The sequence below is a fragment of the Salvia hispanica genome, chromosome 6 (genome assembly GCF_023119035.1).
Source record: "Salvia hispanica cultivar TCC Black 2014 chromosome 6, UniMelb_Shisp_WGS_1.0, whole genome shotgun sequence".
Taxonomy (NCBI): domain Eukaryota; kingdom Viridiplantae; phylum Streptophyta; class Magnoliopsida; order Lamiales; family Lamiaceae; genus Salvia; species Salvia hispanica.
This window is the reverse complement of record NC_062970.1, coordinates 23,875,822-23,896,828: the sequence shown is the minus strand read 5'-3', so window position 1 is coordinate 23,896,828 and position 21,007 is coordinate 23,875,822. Positions and strand designations below refer to the sequence as shown.

The window sequence follows — 21,007 nt, the reverse complement described above, 5'->3', positions numbered from 1 at the left end:
AAAAAATGCCGAGTACAAAGCCGCAGCCGTAAGAAATTTTGTTCATGACAGCTTTCATGTGGTAATCAGCTATAAGAAGGCATGGTATACACAGAGAAGGGCTACATAGATTGTATTTGGTGGATGGGAGGAGTCATTTAAACAGTTTCCAAGCTACTGCTTGAACTGCAGTTAAGGAATCTAGGCACAATTGTTGAGTGGAAGCACAATGAGTTGTTGAGTCAGGGATGTAATAAAGTCTTCTATTACATTTTTTAGGCACTTGGACCTGCTATACATGATTTCCAAGAGTGCCAACCAGTTTTAAAAATAGACAAGACTCACCTTCGAGGAAGATTTAAAGGTAAGTTGCTTGTTGCTTGTGGTGTTGATGCTAACAAGAAATGCCTACCGATTGCATACGCTGTTGTTAATGAAGAAACTGGCGACAGTTGGCAGTTGTTTTTGGATCATGTAAGAATTCATTTGGTGAATTATCAAAGGGAGGTGTGCATCATATCGGGTAGGCATAAATGAATCATTAAGGCTATGTGTTCTGATGAATGGAAAAAGCCGCCAATGTGTCACCACAAATGGTGTTTGATCCATTTGAGGAAAAATATCTTGACGAAATGTAAGGGCACTAATGTGAAAGGCATGGTATGGGGATTGGGTGTCACAACTCAAGTACGTAAATAGAGGCAAAGGCGACGTGCACTACGGGAGGAAAGTATTGTTGCGATACAAGAGCTCAATAAAGCCAAAAAAGAAAATTGGTCTCTTTGTTATGATGATGAACTGAGATGGGGGGTGACCTCAACAAACATGTCGGAGAGCTACAACAAAGTGTTGAAAGGTGTAAGAGAGTTGCCAATTAGGGCTTTAGTTGATCTGATATTTTGGAGAACAATACAAACAGAAATACAACAAACCGAAGGTCGGTTAACCCAGTGGGCAAGGGATAAACTTGCTGCGAATGATGCGAAGGGGCAAAAACATTACTGTTCAGTACTTGACCGAGAAAATGGCCATTACCAAATTCTAAGCCGTCCACGAATGGAAAATGGACAGGCAAAGGACAACAACAGACAAGAGGTCGAGTTTTTTGCTTCATAGTGCACTTGTGGAAAGTGACAGATGTGGAGAGTTCCTCGTTCACATGCTTGCACCGTTGCTAGAGATAGAGGTAACGCTATGTTTGAACTCATTGATAAACAAAACCACAAAGCTACTTGGGAAGCACAGTACTCTGGTGGCCCATTTCATGCACCAAGACATGAAGACTATTGGGCTAAACCCGGATGGAAATTACATATCACCCCTGAGTAGTTGCTTCCTTGAAAGTGCATACGAGGCATAACAAGGAGGATTCCTAATCAAATGGATGTCCGCGAGGAAGATGAACCGAGAGCTCCCCGCAAGTGCAGGAATTGGGACGTTGAGGGGCATGACCGAAGAAATTGCTCAGTCGGATGTGTTATGTAGGAGTTGTTGACATTTGCAGAAGGATCCTCCCACTTCTTGCAGCGCATGTATTTTTTATTCTAACTTTTAGTTTTCCTTAATTTAATTTCTGAACCTCTTCTTCCTCATTTTCCTCTTCTCTTTCATCATTTTCTTCTTCTTTTCATCATCATATTTTTCTTCAACTCGTTGAGGAGCCACTGATGAGTAGTGTGCAGGTTGAGGTACTATATCAGGAGGAAAGGATCAGAAGGAATTGACGTGAAAAAGAAGTAAAAAAGTGTGCAACTGGCCAGTATGAGCAGAAAAGGTGCAAACTAGCCAGGATGCATGCTACAGAACTGGACACGAGAAGGAAGGACTTGCTTGGAACAATCAACTACTAAAGAGGGGCAAAATTGTCATTTTGTATGAAGAGGCAGCCCTAGAAATTAGGGCAAGCCACCCTATAAATAGGAGCTGAACATAAGGAGGAATCACTTTATCATATTTTTTTACATCACTTACAACTCATTTTTTGGGGAGAATAGCTCCATTGGCTCTAAGTTCCACTCTCTAAATCCAGCAGCCTGTCATGAAGATTTTTCGGCCACCAGCCGGCGGGGAGTCATCATGCCTGAATCATTCTAGCCGCCATAGTTCCAAAAGTTCTTCCATTTTCAGTTTCCGAGGAGCCAAACAATCTCTTACTTGCTTTGTTTTTAAGATTTCTTAGCTACTTGTTATGTTCTTAAATTTCAAAGCTAAGTTTGTAGTTTAATCTTGTTTTGTTTGAGTTTACATTTTGGATCTTGATTTTGATTATCATTTTATGCTATGGAGTTCTTGTTGGATTTATTTCGTGTTTCATTTGTCTTAGCTTATGTCTTATATTATTCCTGCCTAGCTTAGTTAGATCTAGTCTTTCCTCAAGTGTTTACAAGTTTTAATCGGTTTAAGTTTCACAAAAATGCATGGAATTCGTTTCTGTTTGTTTCTGTCACTCTTTCCTGTTGACCAGTATGCGTAACACTCGGTTTTTCTTGCTTTCGTTCTTGATTTCAAGTTAAATATTGCATTTACGAATTTTTGAACTTGAGCATTCATCAATGGAGTTTGTTAGATCTGGTTAGTTTAGCTTGGTGAAGAAGAAAATGTCACAATCAAAGATATGTTGCTTTTGTTACTTTTTGCTTTGTACTTGCACTTTTTTCAGCTTTTCTGCAAACCCAACAGCCAGTCTGCCAGCATGTCCTTTGATTCCTTTTACCTTTTGTCTAGCCATTTTTAGTAAGTTTCGTCTAGTAGCTTCTCATATGCATAACTAGGTGTCCAACTTTCACATTCACGTACACATCCAATAACATTAAGCATTTAGTTACCTACTGGTCAATATAGGTAGAGTCTCATTTTAATTTTACGCCTAGGTAGAACTCAACCCCAAAAGCGTGGTAGCTAACCAACCCTTCCAAAATGTCTTTGCAATTGCACTTCGCCTACATCCATCTCTGTGGGATCGACCCTTACTCCACTATACTAACTAGTAGAAGTGGGTTGAGGTATTTTTGTTGACAAGAGGTTTTAGGCACAGACCTAACGACACAGCTAGGTCTAGGTACCCTTCTGGCCAGTTGACACGCACACACAAGAGTCGCCGCCCTTAAAAAAAAACCTCGTCCGTCAGCCACAAACTGATAATTTTAGAAGTATGAATCGACTGATGCTCGGGCTCCACTCCATTGCGGCTAATTTTGACTTTGTGAATAGGGGCGACGACTCCAATAAGGCTCAGGTTGGCTTGGGGAATAAATAGGACGACCCCACTGTGATTGAGACTCCTGGCTTGGATAAAAAGACCACTGAGGCGGGTCATACTCTGGATTCAAAGGCTCTGGTTGCACTTATCCAGGATGCGGTTGCGACATCCTAATATGTCGCGTGCTACCGTGTCCACCAGTTCAAACACCCCTCACCCCAGGACATGGACGTGGTACAATCGTTCGTCTATTATGCATGACAACATCTTGGTGTTGGGAAGCCGGGTACTCCATGACATCGGCGTGGTTCGTAGACTGAAGGGTATGCCTAACAATTTCTCAAATCTGTCGCACTCTTTGGTCCATTTCTTGTTCAATATATAAATGCCAAACCTGCTGAAAACCCTCAACCTAGATAAAAAAAAATTCATACAAATATCAATACGAAACAAACTATAACACATGAAAGCATATAATTTAATATAATAAACTTACAAATAATCTTATGTCAGAAACCGTCTCTTTCATCCCAACAGTTGACTGTACCCCCCAGGTTGAGTTAGGTACGTCATCGTAATCCTGTTATACCACGCCATGTATCCCAGACTCAATGGAATGTTATTGTACATCGTTGCGCCACCTAAGGTTGCCTCGAACCTTTCATACCTCATGTCCCACTCCCCAATATAGAACTGATGTGTGCTTTCCCAATTATTTCCTTTCTTACCACGCCGAGCATTTTTTCCCAAATGATCGGCGTCTTTGAGCATCCTATCTACGAATTGAGGAATCTCCTGGTACTGATTAAATTGTCTGCGCACTCGTCTAGCCTCATGCGCCTCGACATATGTCCAACATACCAAATAAGTGTCACAATGGGAGCATCCATTCACATCCCTACAGTAGTCAGGCAGTATGCAATGTGCATATGGCGTCCATAGAAACTGCAAAACCAACAATGTAAAAGCCAAATTAATTTCATAATAAATTCATAAATTAAGTAAAAAAAAAAAGACATTCACCTGCCCACGTTTAATCAAGGATATTTGATCACGGTAATGCTCAACCGAAAATCTAGGAGCATTTCCTATGTGCGTAGTTTCTTTTCACCTATAAATAAAATTGATGTAAAAAAAAAACTAAGATACATAAACAAATAAATGTTTAAATATATACGTGGCGCCACATGGCGTATATGGCTCGTGCACGAGCGCTCCTATGAACGACGACCTCAATGTGGACATTCTTTCCCACGCCCATAGCTGCAAAAGCACCATAGGCCTACCCAACTCTTTCCTCTTATCTATGGAAGCCTCACACAGATAATGATATATGTACAACAAAATCGTACTACCCCAACTAATGTTCTGCAGCTCTTCCGGATCCTCCAATGCATTTAGCCACATAAAAAGAACCTTACACCTCGTGGTGTCTGGTAGAATGAGTCCTCCTAACAAGATTAGAGCATGGATACGTGCCCTTTGGATGTATACATATGTAGGTAGGTCATCACCCAAAGGTATCCTCGTTTGACTGATCAGAGCGGTCATCAGCAAACCGCCTTGCTTTGTCTCTGACCCTGTATCTGGTAGCCATCCTAGCAAAGCTCAGCACTTGCTAGGCCAATCGGCATATCCGACATGATGGTCACGGCATGTGAAAACGCGATTGTCTGCTTATAAGCCCCAAATGGCTTGCATATCTTCTAAAGTCACCGTCGCCTCTCCAATCGGTAGATGGAAAGTGTGCGTTTCCGGCCTCCAACACTCAATCAAAGCCGTGATAAGCTCATTGTCGACCTTCATCGACTTCCCACAATCCATCATGCCTTTGAAACCAAATATGTCAAGCCAATACATCACATTGTCATGAATATGCACAACCCAAATCTTACTTTCCGTTCGTCGAACTTTGAAAAGATGTGTTGTGCCATCATTCAGTAGTTTATTTGAAATGTGTTTTCTCTGAAGAAATAGCACTGACGAATCTTCGAGTCCATATAATAACGGTACGCTAGAACTTGAACTTGCCATCTAATCTAATATCATATTTAAAACAACAAAATATTATAAACCAAATGATTCACTCCTAATCCATTGATATCCAATCATATACTATATATTAGAAACAACAATTAATGATTTATAAGGCCTAATTTACATATAACTCCTAAATTAGAAATTCACAATTAATTCCACTTCAATGTATATATAACTTGTAAATTATTATCATAATCAAACTAAGTGGTCATTGCAAAAATTACCCAATATAATCAAGCCAGTGAAGGTTTAATACAAGAAACATTTCAACCCATACTCTCTTCTCCAATAACAACCAAAATCACAACATCAAGCATCTCAAACATATCAAAAACTATACAATAGAATGAATTTCACCAATAAAATCCATTACAATTAACAAAACCACAAAACATCGGTCAAAAGTGAACAATTTGTAATAAACTCTAATTTACAAAATTGGGAGAAACCTACACAAAATATGCTATAAACACCGAATAAGGGATAAATATTGAAAGATTGAAGAAAACTTACCGAAATATATCGGAAATCGCCGAGAATCGCCGGAAAATCACCAAGTAATGGCCAGAAATCGCCTGCCTCTTTCTCTCGCGCGCGCAGAATGAAGCTACTGCCTCTCATGTCTGTTTTGTTTAACATAGAGACATATGACCCTCATGCGTTTTACCCTAAGACGCATGACGGTCATGCGTCGTCTAATAAAAAAATTGAAAGACGCATGACCCTCATGCGTCTTTCAATAAAACGCATGACTGTGGTGCGTTTCATTAAAAGGTGATGCATGACCCTCATGCGTCTCTCCCAAAACCGGAATTTAAAAAAAGCCCAGAAGACTTATGGAACTTAAGTTTTAGCCTAGAACTAAAAAGAAATACCCAACTGCAGAACATATTCATATTCAGGAATGATCTAAAAACAAGAAATATAGATAAAAATTCTCTTATTAAAGCATTTTTCTTGGCTATCTTGCATGCTAGATCACATATTGCAATGTCTTTTCTTATATGTATGAGTAAATTATAGCAAAACCGTAACATAAATTTCTCCCTTTTTTTTGGTAAAAAGACATTATTTTCTACTTGGAAATATAAGACCCATGTTTTTTGTCCTATTTTGCTTCAATTAATTCCTCTACCATGTTGACTCGTTACTCGGATGGATTCTTAAAACTCGATATTTTCCTCGACATGGGATTCTTGATGCTGGAAAGGTTGGTAACCAAAGTTCGTTTTCGAGTGGGTTAGTGGCAGCCAAAGATCGCTTGAAGGCTGGCTTTAGGCAACACATTGGTGATGGAAGAGAAATGCCCAGTTATGGGGGAATTTGGTGTCCGAGTGTTGATAAACTCCATCCAATCTCGTGTAGAGATGATCGATTTCGTGATGCTACGGTGTTGGAGTTGTTCTTTGAGAGGGTGCATTTGTTGAATGAAGCGGTGGTGAGAGCTGTGTTTAACGGAGAAGAAGTTGTGCAGTTACGGAGCATCCCCCTGGCCCGAAGCTCTAAAGAGGACGAATTATTTTGGTGACCGGAACAAAAGGGCTCTTTCTCTTCTTTGTACGCTCAACGTATAAGTTTTTGTGCGAAAGCTCCTTGAAGTGGAGACAAACTCAATTATGTGGAGTAAACTCTGGAAAGTAGAAGTGCCACTTAAAGTGAAGATCTTCTTATGGAAAGCATGTAGAAATTTCCTTCCAACGAGGGACCGATTGCGACAGCGCCATATGGAGGTTCCGGAGATCTGCGCAGTGTGCAACTTTGAGACAGAAACTTTATCTATTGTCTTATTTCTTGTGGTCTTGCTCATGACTGAGGTGTCGTTAATCTTGCAAGGCGAAAGGGGGTTTATTGAATGGTTGGGAAAAAAAAAAAGTCAGTGGTGATTTAGAGGTGGAAGTTGAAGAAGTGGTTGTTGTGCAATGACATTTATGGTTTAACAGACACATAATTATATGGCGAAATGAGAATGGGTCAGCTACAAGAACTATCGGTGTAGCTCACAGTTGTTTGTCGGCTTGGAGAGAACCTGGTTCGAAATGATATTGGTGCGCGGGGTAGGAGACCTCACTTTGAAGAATAATGGGTGAAGCCGCGAATGGTGTGCTAAAATGCAATATAAACGCCGATGTGTTCCAGAGCCAAAGAAAAGTTGGCTGTGGGGCGATTGTTCAAGTTTTTGAGTGACGGGTGGTTGACCCCTCTACGGTCGAGCTCCTTAGACTGAGGGAGGTGCTGAAATGGGTCAAAAGAAAGGGATGAAAGGAGATAAAGTTTGAGATGGATGTCCAAACGGTAGTACTTGCGGTGACAGGTTTATGGAGGGATGAATCCATCTTTGGGACAGTGGTAGAAGATTGTCGTCAGCTTTCGAAAGAGGTATCCTCTATGAGGTTTGGAAGGGGGTCAGCGAATCAGGTTGTCCACACGCTTGTTCGGGCAACGGGTTATATAGCTGATAGCAAGTATTGGTTGAATTGCATTTCAATTTTTATTCGCGATGTAATAGTTATGGATTTTGTTGAATAATATTATATTCTGTGTAAAAAAAGTTCCTCTACAATGCAAATGCAATAAGCATATACTATAATTGTTGGTTGGCTGATTAATAACTTCGTTCCTTGTTAAGAGATTCATTTTACATTTTGGAATATTTTATGATAGGTGAGTTATTTTCTTTTTTTCATATTCTCTCTTTTACTATTTCCTTTACTTATTTTCTCTTACTTTGTTCTCTCTCCATTTAACTATCAAAATCTCAAAATATAAATCTCGATAAAAAAAAAAAAGTCTCTTAGCACGGAAAAGGTAGCATTTTTTTATCAATAATTATGTACTCTGAATTCAAAACAAATGATAATGGATGGGGTCCAAGGACCGTGGAATACATAACAATTCAAATCATGCGTGTCAAGCAAAGCACATCTATAAGCATTGGATTGTAAAAAATCGAGCTCTGTATTACCTCACCAATTAAGATTATGATGTCAATTCAAATAATACGAATGTGGATATGAAAAATTGAGGTATACAGTCCCCAAAAACGACTTAATAAGAAGTTTCAAGTAAATTGTCTTAAACCTCATCAATTCTAGAAGCCTATCTATACTTGTAGTCAATTACTTCAAGACCACCCACAAATGGCCGCAGTGGCTCAGGAACGACGACAGTGCCATCCTCTTGCTGGTAATTTTCGAGCAAGCAGACGAGCATTCTTGGAACAGCACATGCTGTAGCATTGAGTGTGTGCACAAACTGGGTCACACCCGAACTGCCTTTTCCCTTCTTATATGGGGTAGATGGTCCTGGACGATAGCGGATGCCCAGTCGCCTGCTTTGATAGTCTGTACAGTTAGAGGCGCTTGATATCTGCCCAGAAAATGAAATGCCATGTTATCTACTAATATGATTATATTGAAGAAACTTGTATAAAACGTCAATGTAAATAATCCAGAAGATAGTGAGAGCCTTTCAAGAATGAAAAATACAACAAATTAGGTAATAACCAATAGCAGACCTCTCCGTAACGCCCTAAGCCAGGCATCCAGGCCTCCACGTCAAATTTACGATATGCGGGTGCACCCAAATCCTCAGTTGCCATGTCCAGAGTTCTGCAAATTAATTTTAATTAATTAAATAAAGATTTAGTTTAGGACAAATTCTATCTAGACTAGAAAGTTTAATTACTATATAACCTTGTTGTACAAATAAAGAGTCTAATTTTTAAGGGATAACTTTTATCAAGCCTCCACGGATACAAAAATCAAGCAAATACTCGAGTTATTTCATAATAATATTGGGTCTTTGCTTTGGACATCCCATGGTTATCTGTCCATAAAGGTATGTGACAAATTTTTTGGGATTGGTTCAGTAAATTCACCTAATGCTCTGAGGAATGCAAACGAAGATAAATGAAGAACATGTACGCACTTAAAATGAAGTCCCAACGATGAGAAGAGGTCTTCCTCAATGCTGATAAGTTCTTCATGAAAGGAGTCACTTTCCTCTGGCCTGCACAAGACGAACATCTCCACCTTGCTAAATTGGTGGACTCGGTAAAGGCCCCTGTTCCAATTATCAGAGATCAATTATAGCACAAAATGAAAAGTTTAGAAATAGAAACAATCAGGGTTAAAGAGAACAGGCAGAGGGGGGGGGGGGGGGGGGGAACAGAGACGCAAGCATAATTCGAGATTGACAGCAATAATAGCTAGAAAATAGGGAAGAGCCAAACATCAATAGAATCATTGATTTTACAACTTCATCAAAAGAGCTATTGACTTTGCCACAAACCAAGAGATTTACCTAGTTGCAGTGCCTGCGGCACCAGCTTCTGTGCGGAAGCAATGGGAGAAAGCCACGTATTTCAAAGGTAAGGATGCCTCAGCTAGTATGGAATCCATATGGATTCCCCCCACTGGAATCTCGGCAGTCCCAATCAGGCATTGATCACTGCCTTCAATGGAATAAACCTGCCCAAGATTGTTACATGTATTAGCCACTCTAAATCACCTTTTGTCCTACTGTTGTATCAATAACAAGGCTCAATAGTGTTCGTAAATAGGATTATCAAGATTGCGAGATTTCATATTACGGAAAAGTAGTGATGAGAGAGTGTAATAGTTCAAGAGGAAGATACATCTGCACGACGTGAGATTTCAGTGCTAAGCTTTCAAATCTTCTATTAAGCATCATTACATAGTCAAATTTAAGATAGAAGCAGCAACTTTCAGCATTGAATAAGAAGCATGTTGTATCCAGATTTCACAAGCAAAGGCTTAAAACAGTAATCATACTCGCCATCCTTAGCAGTCATACCAAATCATACTATGCACAAATCAATTGTGAAAATTATTTTACGTTCTGTGTGTATTGTTATCACCTGTCGAGTGAGGTATTACCTGAGTGTTGGATCCACGTGGTTGGAAACCACATTTCTCCACTATCGAAGATCGGACAATTTCTGGGGTTGTAAGAGGTGTAAACCCCCTCTTCATGACTTCCGATACAGCCCAATTTACAAGGCCCATCTCTAACAAAACTGCTTCATTCTTCAGGTAATAGAACTTTGACCCACTAACCTGTAAACTAGATTCTATCACTCAGAGACTTTAGCAAAGTCACAATATTGTTACTGAAAATTTACTCCATGGACTGATATATGATGAAGCACAGTACAGCATACGAGGGGGCTGTAACGCAGATACCTTTACTGTCAACAATCAGCAGTGAAGAACGGAAAAGGCAATCTATCATACTAACCATTTACTGATGGTAGGAAATTCTAAACATTAGACAATCTGATTTTTCTACTTCAGCTCCACGTACCTCATAAGCGGTAGCTGTGCTTCGTACTAATATTAGAGAGTCAAATTTCAATAATATTTTTATTTTGAGAACACTAAAATAGGTCAATATTTTAAGAAACCAGTTGACCATCAATCAACGCCAGTTTTCAAATTTTTGCTTTCCTACACAGTGAGCCATAGGATTTGTCAAGAGGCAAAAATGTTGTGTGAGTTAGTCGGCCAAGTGGTAGAGAGGTAATTCCTAAGGCCAAAGGTCTCGAGTCCTCCGTGGCGTGGCCTTTAAATTTATATTCATTTACCCAAAAAAAGAGGCAAAATGTAGAATCTTACCTTTCTTTAGGCAAACGAAATTTAGACTTTAATAGCAGTGACCTTCTCTAGAATCAGATAATCAAATAACTTAAGACATATGATTTAAGGAGTACCTCAGAAGCAGCATCAAAGTCTAGTATATCCAAATCTTTTCCTAGCTGCACATGATCCTTTATAGCAAAGCCAAACTCACGAGGCTTACCAACCTATAAATAGTGGGCAAAGTAGTGAGAAGTAGAAAAAGGAGAACATCCCAAGGGCCAGAAACGCGCGAGGACAGAGCAAGAATGCATTACCACTTTTCTCACAGTGGAGCAATCCTCTCCGCCTACAGGGGCATCCGGATGTGTCATATTCGGCACACATTGTGCTTCCTGTTGGAGTTCATCAGTAAGTTTGAGCAGATCTTCTTCCAGGCTAACAAGAACATCTTTCAGATTTTTACCTGGATAAGCCAAATTAGAAAGATGAGATATACCGTATAACGGATTTTCAAGTACGAAAACACACACATATGTGTATAGGGATGTAATCACATGCAAACTCCAAACTATGATCTGAACCATTAGATATCAACGGATAAAAAAATAACGTCATCATAAAATGTCAACACAACATCAACATTAACATTGCCAGATGATTGACAATTGACATTGTGTTGACATTTTCTATTCACGTTATTTTCTCATTTATTAATATCAAATCTTGAAATCTAACGATCTAGATCATAGTTTTGGAGTTTGTAGGAAAGATGCAGCTTGCATTTTATCACTACCCTATGTGTATATCAATATATGTGTATATCACCTTCTTCAATGAGTTTATGACGCTCAGAGGGTTCCAGTTTGGCCTTCATCTTGTTTGCAACTACATTTCTCTCTGCACGAAGCCTTTCGACTTCCTGCAATCTGTGATGGATAATTAGCAACCAGAACTAGCTTACCACAACTTTAATTGGTGATGAAATTAACCGTCATACGATCACTAGAACCAATTGATCCTAAGAATTAAGCGAATTAAGTAGAATCGAACGCAATTGCACTACGATATTCCAAAAACTGTGACCTGACCTTCTGAAGATTCAACATGTTGTCATAGAGCTCGAGCACAAGTTGCAAATTAGCATTGGAATTGCGAGTCCTGATGTTGGCGGCAACAGCCTCCTTATTATCCCTAATCCACTTGAAATCTATCGCGGCTTTCCATTGCACAACTGAAAGCCAAAATTAAAGGTAACAAACGAAACCTCAAAAAAAATATTGGCACAGATCGTAATGAGAAGTTGATTGAAGTTTACCTTTAGTGTCGTCTGAAATTGCGGCGGTGGGAGGTTGAGGAGCGGCGGCGGTGGAGGAGGAAGAAAGTGCTCGGACGAGGAGAGGCGGCGGGGAGCGGAGGTGGTGGTGGAATCGAGAGGAGAAACGATTTAGGGTGGTTGGGAGATTGAATATGGAAAACGGAGAGAGTTTGGTGCACGATTGCAGTCCCATTGCTATTGCTGCAGTGCCGCTCCGCTTCTGTTATCCTTCTCTGGTTTTTATGTTTTCCACTCAAGAAATTCAAATTACTCAGAAATTCATTAAATTAGTTTTCTTTTTCTATTCTGAAATTAGGTGAGACTAAATGAGGGGTTTGTCTTTGTGATCAAACACATGAAAATACAATCAGCCCCAATAAGTGTCTTAATTTGATCGGCTCGAATTTTAAGAATCGATGCAAATTTTAAGAAACGTGAAGGAAAGTGGTAGAAAAAATTAGTGAAATAATAAGGGTTCTATTATTTTATATTGATTTTATGATAAAATGTGAATGATAATGAGTTAATAGAATGTAAGGTCCATTACCAAAAATAGTAAAAAGTAAGTATGACAAGTATTTGGCAGACGAGCCAAAAAAAAATTAGTGACAAGTAATGACGGACGGAGGGAGTAATCCCGAGGTAAATATTACTCTCTGTTCATGAAAATTAGTCTCATGTGTAGATAATATAGATTTAAATAAAAAATTGATAAAGTGAGAGAAAAAATGTATACAGTAAGAAGGATCTAAGAGAAAATTTTCACTTTTTAAAATTTAACTTTTTTTTTCAACATCCCAAAATCACAAAATGATAATTTATTTTTAAATGTCAAAGGTTTGAATAAAATTATTACAATTAGAATATATTTAATCATTAAATCTTTTCTATTTTTAAAAAAGCAAAAACATTTATGAATTATGTATATTTAGATATGGAGTAGATCGATATTGAACTTGAATTATAGTATACCATAATTAATACGTAAAATTTATTAATCAAAATTATGATTTAATTAATACTACTACTATATAGTACTCCTGGCGGATCCAGAAATTTATATTCGTGGGGTCGGATCAAACGAACAATAAATATATTATTTAAATTATTATTTTTAGTAAAAATATTAAGATTTAATTACCACTATATTATACTTTCTCTGTCCCATAAAAATGCATGTGAATTCTATTTTTGGAAAGTTACCCAAATTTATAATCCATATACATCTACTTATTTATAACTTATACCATCATTAAACACTAATATAATGTGAGTCTCACTATCCACAAACACTACTTTAACTACTTTTTTCATCCCCTTTCTTACTTAACCTATTTTATCTTAGTTCTCGTGTCATATCAATTTTTATGGGACGGTGGAAGTATTGTGTAAGAAAGTTTACTTCAGTTAGTATAAATATTCTAAAAATAACTTGAAATTATATCATTAGAAATTATTCTTGATAATTTGGATAAATTTTATAAAATTTCTAATAGTATAGATATATTCAAATATCTATATTTTCATGATGTATTATGAGTAGTTGATAAGATAAACAACGTGATGAAATTAATAATCAAAAGCAAAAGTAATTATATTAGATCAAAAAAATTGTGACTAAGAGAACAAAATAAGGAATGCTTATAATGGAGTAATTATTGATTAGTCTACGAAGTGAGAAAAGCAAATAATAATAGTCTCATTATATAAAACTGAGTAACAGATCATCATATTAATGTTGAAACTTGTTATCATCGTATTAATGTTGAAACTTAAATTAATGATGGAATTTATATTATAAGCTGAAAAATGAGTTAGGCTGTAACTTATTCACAGATACAAAAAGATGGTCCAGTTTTAAACGCCCAACCAATTAAAAATTAACAGGAAATTTGAACACAGTTCACTGCTTTTAGCAGGCCGTGGGAGGAGGATATTGAGGATGGGGGCGAAGGTGCGGAGACTATGGGGTCGGCGGTCGATGGAGGGCATTTCCCGGCGATCTCCGCGGCTGACGGTGGGGTCGGCCGACCCCGCCCGACCCCACCTAGATCCGCCGTTGGTATTTCCTCCGTTTCTTGTTAACAGAGACATTTCTTTTCGGCACGGGGTTTTATGAATCAAGTAACAAATGGTTGGTGAAAAAAATAAGAGAGATGAAGAGAGAATAAAGTAAAAGGAGAATTATTGTTTGCCAAAAATAGAAATGATTCAATTAACTTGGAACTTCTCAAAATAGAAAAAATAACTCTATTAACATGGAACGGAGGGAGTATTACTCTAGAATAGAAAATAAACTAGTGGAGTACATGATTTAAACAATAAATCCTCCTTTAGCCTAAATCATATGTTTGTTATGACAGAATATACACATCTGATAGGATTATGATTCATTCTGATACTCTAGGTTAAAGATTCTCTCTATATAGGACATCATGTTGTTAAGTTTTTAAATTTTTAAATTATTTTCATCTTCTTCTCCCTGCGCATTTATCCGGTCGCAGATCCAGAAATTTTTTTACTTGGGGATGCGAGTGTTTACTAAATAAATATATTAAAAATAAATGATATTTAGCTGTAGTATATCTTAAAATAATACTCAGATAGTAACAAAAAAAAAAAAATGCAAACTACTTAATATCTAAAATAAAAAATAGAAAAAAAAAATCATTCAATTCCATTAGAAATATACATGAAATAAAACACAGTAATACACAAGTCAGTTGGTAATAAACACATCTCTACAAGAATCAGTATAGAAAACATTCCAGTACAGGTTAAAGGTTGAAGATATCGATGGCTCAGTTTGCAACTACCACAGGCCTCATGTGAACCCCCTTTTACCGAAGATGGGTAATTAAATGAAATTCAATTAAAGAAATACCAAGGGGGGTAGCGACTTGTATATAACTTTGTCTAATTTTTCTTTACTTGTTTTTTTTTATCCCCCATTTTCTTTTTCCACTGTATTCTTTTATCAATATTTATTTCTAGGTTTCGTCGTAAACCTAATTGGTTACTTCCAATTATGTAAATCAATAGTTCAAACCGCACTCAAAGGTAGGGCATTTCCCTTTTTAGGGAAGTTAGTGAAAGGTACACGACAAACCATCACACTAGCTCGCATCGACTACCACACACCAGTCATCGATACAGCACGCCCCACAAACACCACTTTCAAGTTAAACAAACCAAAACACGGTGGTTTGATCAACGTCCGACTTTGCAAGGAAAATCAGGGGGTGACAGACAGATAAGCTTGGATCTTGAACATGTTTATAGATAAGAATTGACTGATTGATTTTTGTACACAGTTTGCTGTTGAAAGGGTATAAATGTATCTTTAATTCTCTAAGGAAAATTACCATTTCAATCCAGGAAATGAGGGAGGAACAAAGATAGATCCAGATCATCCAAAATATCAGTGCTAGCACCGATATCATATTTACCATCAGCAAGCACGTCGGTATCTTGCATTGCTGCACCTGTGCTATTCCCAACAGTCAGATATGAAGGAGTCGTCGGGTGGCCTGTGATCTCGAGTGAACCAGCTGTGGGGGGGCAGTTGATTAGGGTATCAATTAGCAATCATGTTGATACCTTGCATCAGTTGACCATCAGCAATCACGTTAGCACCTTGCATTGCTGCATCCGTGAGATACCCAACCATCCCATTTGAAGGAGCCCGGTGGCCAGTGATCTCAAGTGAACCAGATGGGGGGGCCAATTGATTAGGGTATCCACACAGCAGTTGGTACCCGATATCCTTCGGAGCTTCGTTAGGGTACCCAGACAGCAGTAGCTTCCTGGCATCAGATGAACCTTTCTTTGCCCCAAACAGCAATTGGTTCCTCGTGTCAGTTGGAACTCTTTCAGGGAAAGCGGGCAGCAATTGGCTCTAATTACAAGCAAGAGCTTTCTTTTTCCTGGGATACATTGCCCCCAGCATCAGCTTGTTTTCATCATTACTCGGAGCTTTCTTAGAGCGCCCGCGCTTCCCGAAAGCATTAGCTGGAGCTACTGTGGCGCATCCCGACAGCAGTTGGGTTCCAGCGTGCGCTGCTGCTCTCTCGAGATTTCCAGGAAGCAATTCTCTGGTTCCAGCTGTAGAAGACTCTCCCTTGCAGCACTCGGGCATGAAGCTTGTCGGTTTACCGTCTTTTTCGGTCAAACTCAGCCTTCTGAAGTGTTTTTGAGCATGGCTTGCTACTTGGCTATTTGACCTTGTTCGCACACTATACTTCGAAATGTTCTTCCAATCACCCAACTGAAAATCTGCAAACCGCATAGAAATTGCCTGCAACAAACACAGAATTTTGTGGTCAGTTCATTGGTGTGAACCTGTTCCAAAAAACAATGCTTCTCAAATATGTTTAGTATTTCAGTTTTTATCCGAATCAAATTGCAACTTTATAAGTGAAGATGCAGAACATGATTATACGAAGCCATGTCTTGGATATGATAAATGCCTTTCGACAGGCATGACATTGAGAAAAATTGTACAATCTCATCTCAATATATATAGTGGACATTAGGCACATTAACAGTATAAAGCACATAGCGATCTTGGCAAAAATAAAATATTTCTTCATGCAAGTAAGATATGCTATACGCTTTTTACCTTTGTTCCTCTTCTGTCCAATGAGCCCCTCGTTGCGCTTGCTCTGACTGCAGATTCTTCTCTTCTAGAACATCACCTCTGGTCGGATAAATGGACAGAGGCATCTTGCCAGACTCAAAAGCCATCACACTTAAGGCTTCATAGTGAAGTTTTAGATCTTGAACTGTTTTCCCAGGAACTGCCAATGCGATCTTATCCCACATATCAGCATCATTATAGTGGGTTGTGAGAGCATTCTCGAATGCCTTGTCCTCCTCCCTTGTCCAATCCAAAGATGTGCGTGCATCCTTTGATGCATTATCATCCACCCCCATTGTCCAGAAGCTGTTGTTGGATGTCCGATCTGAATCCATTTCCAAGGCAACTGGGAAAGCTTGACTGAGAACAGAGAATGCTGACCTGTAAATTTTTGAACTCATCAAATTTATTGAGAAAACTAGCATCAAATTCATCTCATCTGGCTTAGGACCTCAAAAATTCATGTAGAACTAAAATATATGTGCACTATAGATGTGTGTCTTTGTTTTATATACACATACATGCAAAACAAAATATGTACAGAAGTGAAATAATGGTCTGCTTTATATGACAACTTGTAAAATTAAAATACTTAGAAATACTTAGGATGACCGAAGTGATTACTCAAACAGGGTTAAAACTTAAAAATTATCAACTGCTACTCATTAAAACTAATTGTGAAAATGAGTAAAAATATAAGAATCTTGCATCAAATATTACCATTAAAGGACTGATCCCTGAATTTTTTATTTGGAAATATACAAGCAGGAGAGTATAAAATATGCATACAATTGAAGAATCCAAAAGATAAAATTGGGGAAAAGAAAAACAGTCCCACACTCTCATCTGCGACTCCATTACATCCAAGCACTCTAACTAAAAATCGACGTTTTGCGTAATATACAGCAAAAAACACTGATTCATGAACTTAATCCTTGCTACATCATTTTTAAAATAAACTTGTCAATAGCAAACATGACTACAGAATTATCATCAAAATATATGAAAAATATACTCTTAAATGTTATCAAAAATAAAATCAAGAATCTCAATTTCAGCGATTGCTCCACATTTACTTTTCCGTAGTCATTTGTGTTTTCTCTCTTACTTTATTTGCTAAAGCATTAATGTGAACTTCATTGATTCAGACAATTATTTCACAAACAACATCAACTTACCAGATCTTCTTTCTCTTCTATGGAATTCAACATGCAGTCATTTCAAACATATAATCTATCATTAACTACACAACGGAGAAACTAAACCATTAATTAAGTTTATACCTTCATGAAAATATATAAAAAGATGCAATTTTTTCTTCATTTGTGTATAGCTGTGTAATTAAAATTCTTTAAACGACAGATCTACCTTCAAGGAAATAAATCTTGGCGAAGACTGCACAAAAAAAGGACAACTGTGGCCTCCAAATCCTTAGAAATATGCTTATTCTCTGAGAAATTTCCGCCTCTAGATTTATAGAAACATTCACTCTGAAGAAGCATAGACAATGGACTACCCTGTGTATCTTATATAGGCGCTGCACAACCACCTGGCCCTCTTAATCTCTTTGTTTTGTAATAATCCTTTTTGTTACATGGAATAAAGTTGATTGGACTGGAATAAGTGGCCAGTGGTATCGCTTAGACGCCACCTGGATTTCTTAATCTTTTTGTTTTGTTATAATCCTCGTTCCCACGTATATGATTGTAGGGTCAGTGATTGTGAGTGTAAGTGCCATAAAGGTCTTGTGACGTGTGAGGATAGATGTTACGTATGCAAGCTTTTGAGCAGGCGTTACAAATTATAAGTAAGGTGTGATTAATGCTATTTTCCACTATTCTATTTCGGAATAAGTTTACTGTGTGGCTGCTCAGAAGCCACTTGGCCACCTTTGTAATCTATTTTCTTATTATTGTATTCGTGTAATTAACTTACCGCATCCATGTATTTGATTAACTAACCTAAGAATTTACTTTGGTACCAAGCACCAGTTATTAGTTGAATAATCTACTGCAAGCAGAGCATCTGAGAAAATATTAGAAATAATACGGATTACATTATTTTAGAGTCAACTAATAGTACTACTCATGAATGAGGCTGAGTACTTTCACACGAAACAATAATAAGTCATAGCAATCTTGAACAATGAGAAGAAGTCTCCTTACTAATTCTAAACATATTAGATTAGGCAATAACGTATATCACAAATTTATAATGTAGCTAATGAAAATATACATATATTTGATTGCTTTGATAATCAATGATTTGGGCCAGCTTCAGCCATTGTTGTATCCATTACATTTTCTATGATACTCCTTAACTACAAAACAGATTAAGATTGTTGAGCGCACAGTATTCTGACCCAGCAGATTTATTTCCCTCAGTTCCATCCGAACCCTGTTTTCATAGCACCATGGGGCAATATGGAAGTAATTTTGTAAATGTGAAAAGAATCACATATTTTACGAAAGAGAAACTGTGTGCTGGTACATTTTTTTGTTTTCTTTTCCTATATTTTATTTTATACACCAAGCTGTAGTGTACCATTTCTCTACCGCTATTAACTTTTTCAACCTTTCTTCAATATGTCATATGATACGTATTTTGTTTTTTTGTTTTATAAATAATTTCTAATTAGGGTTTATTATATCATAATAAGTGTTTTAAAAATATCTTTTATTTTTATATTTCATTTTTTAGATATTCATCAATAATTGGTGTGATAATTTCATAATCAAGATTTTCATAAAACATTAGTTTCAAATTTAGTTAGCAAAATGTGAGTTATGATGATTTGTTCTCCAAAAAAAACAAGTTATGGGATGGAATCCATAAATTCTGTTTGGTTTCTAGAAATAATATACTACCAGGGAACCTTTTTCAAAAAATCTGTACTTGATCAAGAAAAAAAATATATACGCCTATATATGAACTTCGAACAATATACCAAAAAGGAATTTGTTTGCGTCCGCTACTTTTAGAATACACTAGACCAAGAAAAAGATTTACATTATCTTCCCCAAAGGTCGTGATAGGAATCCATGATTCTTTTGTTTTTCTACTTACACTAGGAAGTTTCATATTTATAACAATCTCACAATTATCTGAATCATCGTGTTCATTAGTTATCTGTAGCTGTGTGGCATACTTCTTCTATTATTTTACGGCAAACTCTTCTAATGCTAAAACTATGACTTCCACACAAAAATCCAACATAAACTGCCGAACTTATGTTTCCTTTCCAGCTAAAAATCATCATATTTTATTTCACAGCAATTCCAAACTCTATTGAGCTAAGATGATAACGAAGAACAAGCAATCAAATCAAACTCATCCACATTCCAAAAACATGTGAGATACTAAAAGAGCAAGCCGCATCGCCACTTCAAACAATAGTTATACTAATTCGTAGAGCAGACACTGGATTGAACTTGTACAGAAAAAAATTATAGATTAATCAGCATAAGAATTCAACACTACAAGGGGCCAAAAATCCAAGTTGATCGACATTAAGCTCAGCAAATTTTCACGCATTGCACACAGCTTATGGGGAAATCAAGAGCAGGACACAGGCATTATCAACACAATCGTCATTCGAGCATTTCGTCGAACAGGTAGAGAGCAAGGAGAAGCAGCATTAAGGGGCTGACAAAAAATTAACGGAATTTGTTCACCTGTATGCAATAGATACAGCCATCCAATTTCCGGATACGGAGGGGCTTCTGTATCTTCTTCCGGCGAGAATTCCGCCGAAGCTCGGACGTGTTTCTGGCGATTGGATAGAAATAGTTGGCGAGAATCGGCATTGGAATCTTACTAATATAAAGTGACAGTTTGGTTGGTGAAAAGACAATTTTATCCTTTTTGGAGAGAAAATGTGAAGCTATTTTGCATATCCTTTTGATCATTTTGAAAAATGACAATCATTGGATAGAAAAAAAGGCAGCTTCTATTGAGTAATAATGGCTTCTCAAATAAGAATAAACAATAATATATACCCACACCATTAATTGAATATCCATTTTAGAAGACTAATTGTCTGGTTTTTTTATTGCAGTCGGCGACAGCTCCAAGTCACAACTATCATCGTCGGCGTCGAAGCAGACGGCAGCAGTGGCTGTGGCGTAAAAAAAGAGAGAGAGATGAGAGAGAAAGGTGAGAAGAGAGGAAAGAGATAGAGGAAGCGCCGGCGTCGCCCGCCGGCGACGCGACTGTGCAGGCTAGGGAGGAAGGCA

General features: G+C 37.7%; 2 protein-coding genes across 5 annotated transcripts; both read right to left on the bottom strand.

The window, feature by feature from the left end:
* Positions 1–8,154: 8,154 nt before the first annotated feature.
* On the bottom strand, positions 8,155–12,368 carry LOC125197417 (serine--tRNA ligase, chloroplastic/mitochondrial). 2 transcript variants are annotated; one of them, XM_048096153.1, is made up of 10 exons: positions 12,134–12,368; positions 11,907–12,049; positions 11,644–11,737; positions 11,133–11,281; positions 10,950–11,042; positions 10,117–10,296; positions 9,521–9,687; positions 9,146–9,280; positions 8,733–8,826; positions 8,155–8,584 (listed from the first exon to the last, which is right to left on the bottom strand). In XM_048096153.1, exons 1-10 carry the CDS (start codon positions 12,324–12,326, stop codon positions 8,315–8,317), a joined length of 1,518 nt encoding a protein of 505 aa, XP_047952110.1. In that variant the 5' UTR covers positions 12,327–12,368; the 3' UTR covers positions 8,155–8,314. The 2 variants fall into 2 exon arrangements, with proteins under 2 accessions (XP_047952110.1, XP_047952111.1); XM_048096154.1 differs by lacking the exon at positions 12,134–12,368 and having other exon boundaries at positions 11,644–11,744; positions 11,907–12,034.
* A 3,024-nt stretch (positions 12,369–15,392) lies between these two features.
* On the bottom strand, positions 15,393–20,669 carry LOC125193084 (transcription factor SRM1-like). Of its 3 annotated transcripts, none has more exons than XM_048090809.1 (3): positions 20,447–20,669; positions 16,755–17,153; positions 15,393–16,430 (listed from the first exon to the last, which is right to left on the bottom strand). In XM_048090809.1, the coding sequence occupies exons 1-3, from the start codon at positions 20,467–20,469 to the stop codon at positions 16,340–16,342; spliced, it is 513 nt and encodes a 170-aa protein (XP_047946766.1). In that variant the 5' UTR covers positions 20,470–20,669; the 3' UTR covers positions 15,393–16,339. The 3 variants fall into 3 exon arrangements, with proteins under 3 accessions (XP_047946766.1, XP_047946767.1, XP_047946768.1); XM_048090810.1 differs by lacking the exon at positions 20,447–20,669 and adding an exon at positions 18,141–18,721; XM_048090811.1 differs by lacking the exon at positions 20,447–20,669 and adding an exon at positions 18,141–18,721 and having other exon boundaries at positions 16,755–17,132.
* Between the last annotated feature and the right edge of the window lie 338 nt (positions 20,670–21,007).